We start from the raw sequence: 2755 nt of genomic DNA on the forward strand, positions 1-2755 counted from the left end.
GGCCGCCAGTGAATGCCACTGAAACTCCCGTTACTGCACCCATTTTGGGTTTTACTCTTCTGTTACCATTCACAGCACCTGTTCTCCTCTCCCTTTGCACACAGATGCCAATTTTTGGCATTGGCTTGCTGCGAATTTTTCCCAGCTATTGCCATTGCAGTTAGCGGTATGTGCAACTAACTCTATTAACGAACCGGAAACGAAAGTACACACAGCCACGCAGAAAGGGAATGGGTCAGGGAGCAGTTCGAGGGGTTATCAATGACACATTGCGTGGCCTGAAGACACGTGTTGAAAATTCCATGCTGACGAGCTTAAACTATTCATCAGAAGTGAGTAAAATATTCCAAAAATATGTATGATTTCTTTTTCCTACGATTTACAAAATATTTAATCAACTATTCAGCTGAGCTTAGCAACAACAATCACTTATAGATAACAAAACAAGACGAGTTCCGCCACATAAAGTAACCTTGATCGCAAAAAGTGTGTGCTTGCTAGAGTGAACCTCGGTTATATAAATATTTTTTACAAAAATTAAGAAAGTCTATTTTGTGTAACTAAGGTCCACTCTACCCCGCACAAAAACTGATAGACTTTTTCGAAGAAAAAGCATACGCCCTTTTTTTCAAATACGACTTGGATTAGCAGGCCTATATAAGATGAACTCTTAATCGGAATCCCGCATATTCGCTGTGATAATCAGCTAGTACAAACCTTTGGTTTTCATTTTAATAAAAAGAAATGAAGTTCGCAGTGGAATCTTTTTGGCTTTTTTGGCTGACATCACTTGTTAGGTAAGTATTTAATGTCCTCCAAGGAGCGCTCTTTCTGAAAACCTTTCTATGTCAGTGCTGCAACAACCTCAAACGTGACGAGTTCCGGACAGACCAGGATTACTGGCCAGCTTTTACCAATGGTTATCAACACCTGGCCATTTTCAGATGCCAATGAGGAGGCATGGCGACTGCTCAACCTGAGCAAAGGTGGTATTGGACAAACGAGAAACGCCGTTGTCGGCGGAATTTCGGAGTGCGAAAGGCTGCAGTGCGATAAGGCTGTGGGCTACGGTGGGAATCCCGACGAGCGAGGAGATACTTCTCTGGACGCCTTGCTCATGGACGGTAGTACCATGGACGTGGGTGCAGTAGCCTATCTGCGGCGGATTCGAAGTGCCATTAAGGTAGCCCGTCATGTCTTGGAAAACACGAGACACTCCCTATTGGTGGGTAATGGAGCCGAAGACTTTGCCAATGCCATGGGTTTCTCAAACGAGTCACTAAATACTCCCGAAACCAGAGCCATATGGCAAAATTGGACGGTCCATAACTGTCAGCGAAACTTTTGGCAAAATGTCTATCCGGATCCCAAAACTTCCTGTGGGCCCTACCAGCCCTTGACTTTATTGGATAAGGATGCTATTCAGAGCGATCCGACCGAGATAGGACCCAATAACCACGACACTGTTACCATGGCCGCCATCGATGTGGAAGGAAACATCCACGTAGGCACATCCACGAATGGATTACGTCATACCATACCCGGGCGTGTTGGAGATGCTTCAATTCCTGGTTCCGGTGCCTATGCTGATAACGAAGTGGGCGCCGCTATTTCCACCGGAAATGGTGACATTCTCATGCGCTTCCTCCCATCCCTCCTAGCTGTGGAGGCCATGAGGGCTGGTAAGACGCCGGCAGAGGCAGCCGACTTGGCTGTCCAGCGCATCCGAAAGCGCGTTAAGAGCTTTGATGCCGCCATTATAGCCGTTGATCGCTTCGGAACATATGGGGTGGCATGTCATGGTACCTATGTTTTCACAAAGGGATTCTCCTACATGGTCAGTAACCCTGCACAGCCGAAGCGTAAGGAAACGGTTGATTGCACGACGGGTACTACTTCCGATCACCAAGTTATTTGGTAGGCGGAATTTTTAAACCTAGTCTTAGTCTGAGTTTTTGTTACTTTTTACATCATCTAAAAAATTTTCAGACAAGCTCATACTATACTAATACTCTTACTTTACTAATACCCTAATAAACTTATTTTTATTTCACCGCCTAAGAAAATCTGTACGTACTCTTACTAACCTTGCTCCGATTTTTTGAATTTTACTAGAACCATTTTAGTAACAGCCTTTAGCTTACCATTCGTCGACATTTTTGTACTATATTTATGGGTGGAGAGCACCACCAGCTAAAAATACAAAACAAAATTGTCAGTTTATTTTATAGGCCCCGAAATGTTGCCATGTTGACCGAATTTTCCGCGGCCGTGTGTTGATAACGCTTGACCGTTCTTAAATTCGCCTCCTCTCTACCTCCCCCCAAAAAAAACTGAAAAAAAAGAAATGAAAAAGAAAACCCCTTGACAATATTTGCACGTTTCTATTGTGTGCTCTGGTAGTGCGTTTAAACTGCGACTCGATTTTTATCGATTTAATCAAGCGACGACTGCTGCTGCCTGTTCGGCTGGATGGTGCTCTTCTCCCATAGACAAATACACATACATTTTTTTGTTGTTCACCTACCCGAGGGATACTAACTGGGAAAAAAGGAAAAGATGGGGAACGCCAGCGATTTCCATACGTAATTGCACTGTAATTGACAATTTATTGTGTCAATCGCAATCGAGGCACAATGCCGCATCGCATCCAGAGTTCTGCCAGCGGTGTGTGGCACGTTTAATTAACAAGGCGACAACGATGCCAACGGTTAATGGGCGGTGCGATGGGTGGTGCTGCCGTGGGTGGTACTAC

The 2755-nt window shown here is 44.7% G+C and overlaps 1 protein-coding gene across 1 annotated transcript; it reads left to right on the forward strand.

The window, feature by feature from the left end:
* The first annotated feature begins 502 nt into the window (after positions 1-502).
* Positions 503-2211, forward strand: LOC108115558 (putative N(4)-(beta-N-acetylglucosaminyl)-L-asparaginase GD10667). Its single transcript, XM_017227065.2, has 2 exons — positions 503-797; positions 853-2211. The coding sequence occupies exons 1-2, from the start codon at positions 745-747 to the stop codon at positions 1919-1921; spliced, it is 1122 nt and encodes a 373-aa protein (XP_017082554.2). The 5' UTR covers positions 503-744; the 3' UTR covers positions 1922-2211.
* The last annotated feature ends 544 nt before the right edge of the window (positions 2212-2755 follow it).

The sequence above is a fragment of the Drosophila eugracilis genome, unplaced genomic scaffold (assembly GCF_018153835.1).
Source record: "Drosophila eugracilis isolate 14026-0451.02 unplaced genomic scaffold, ASM1815383v1 contig_1197, whole genome shotgun sequence".
Lineage (NCBI taxonomy): Eukaryota > Metazoa > Arthropoda > Insecta > Diptera > Drosophilidae > Drosophila > Drosophila eugracilis.

Bases quoted from the DNA above. Each gene is read 5' to 3' on its own strand.
- LOC108115558 (XM_017227065.2), top strand. From the start codon at position 745: ATGAAGTTCGCAGTGGAATCTTTTTGGCTTTTTTGGCTGACATCACTT. The intron at 798-852 runs GTAAGTATTTAA...TTTCTATGTCAG, and splicing joins TGGCTGACATCACTTGTTAG to TGCTGCAACAACCTCAAACG.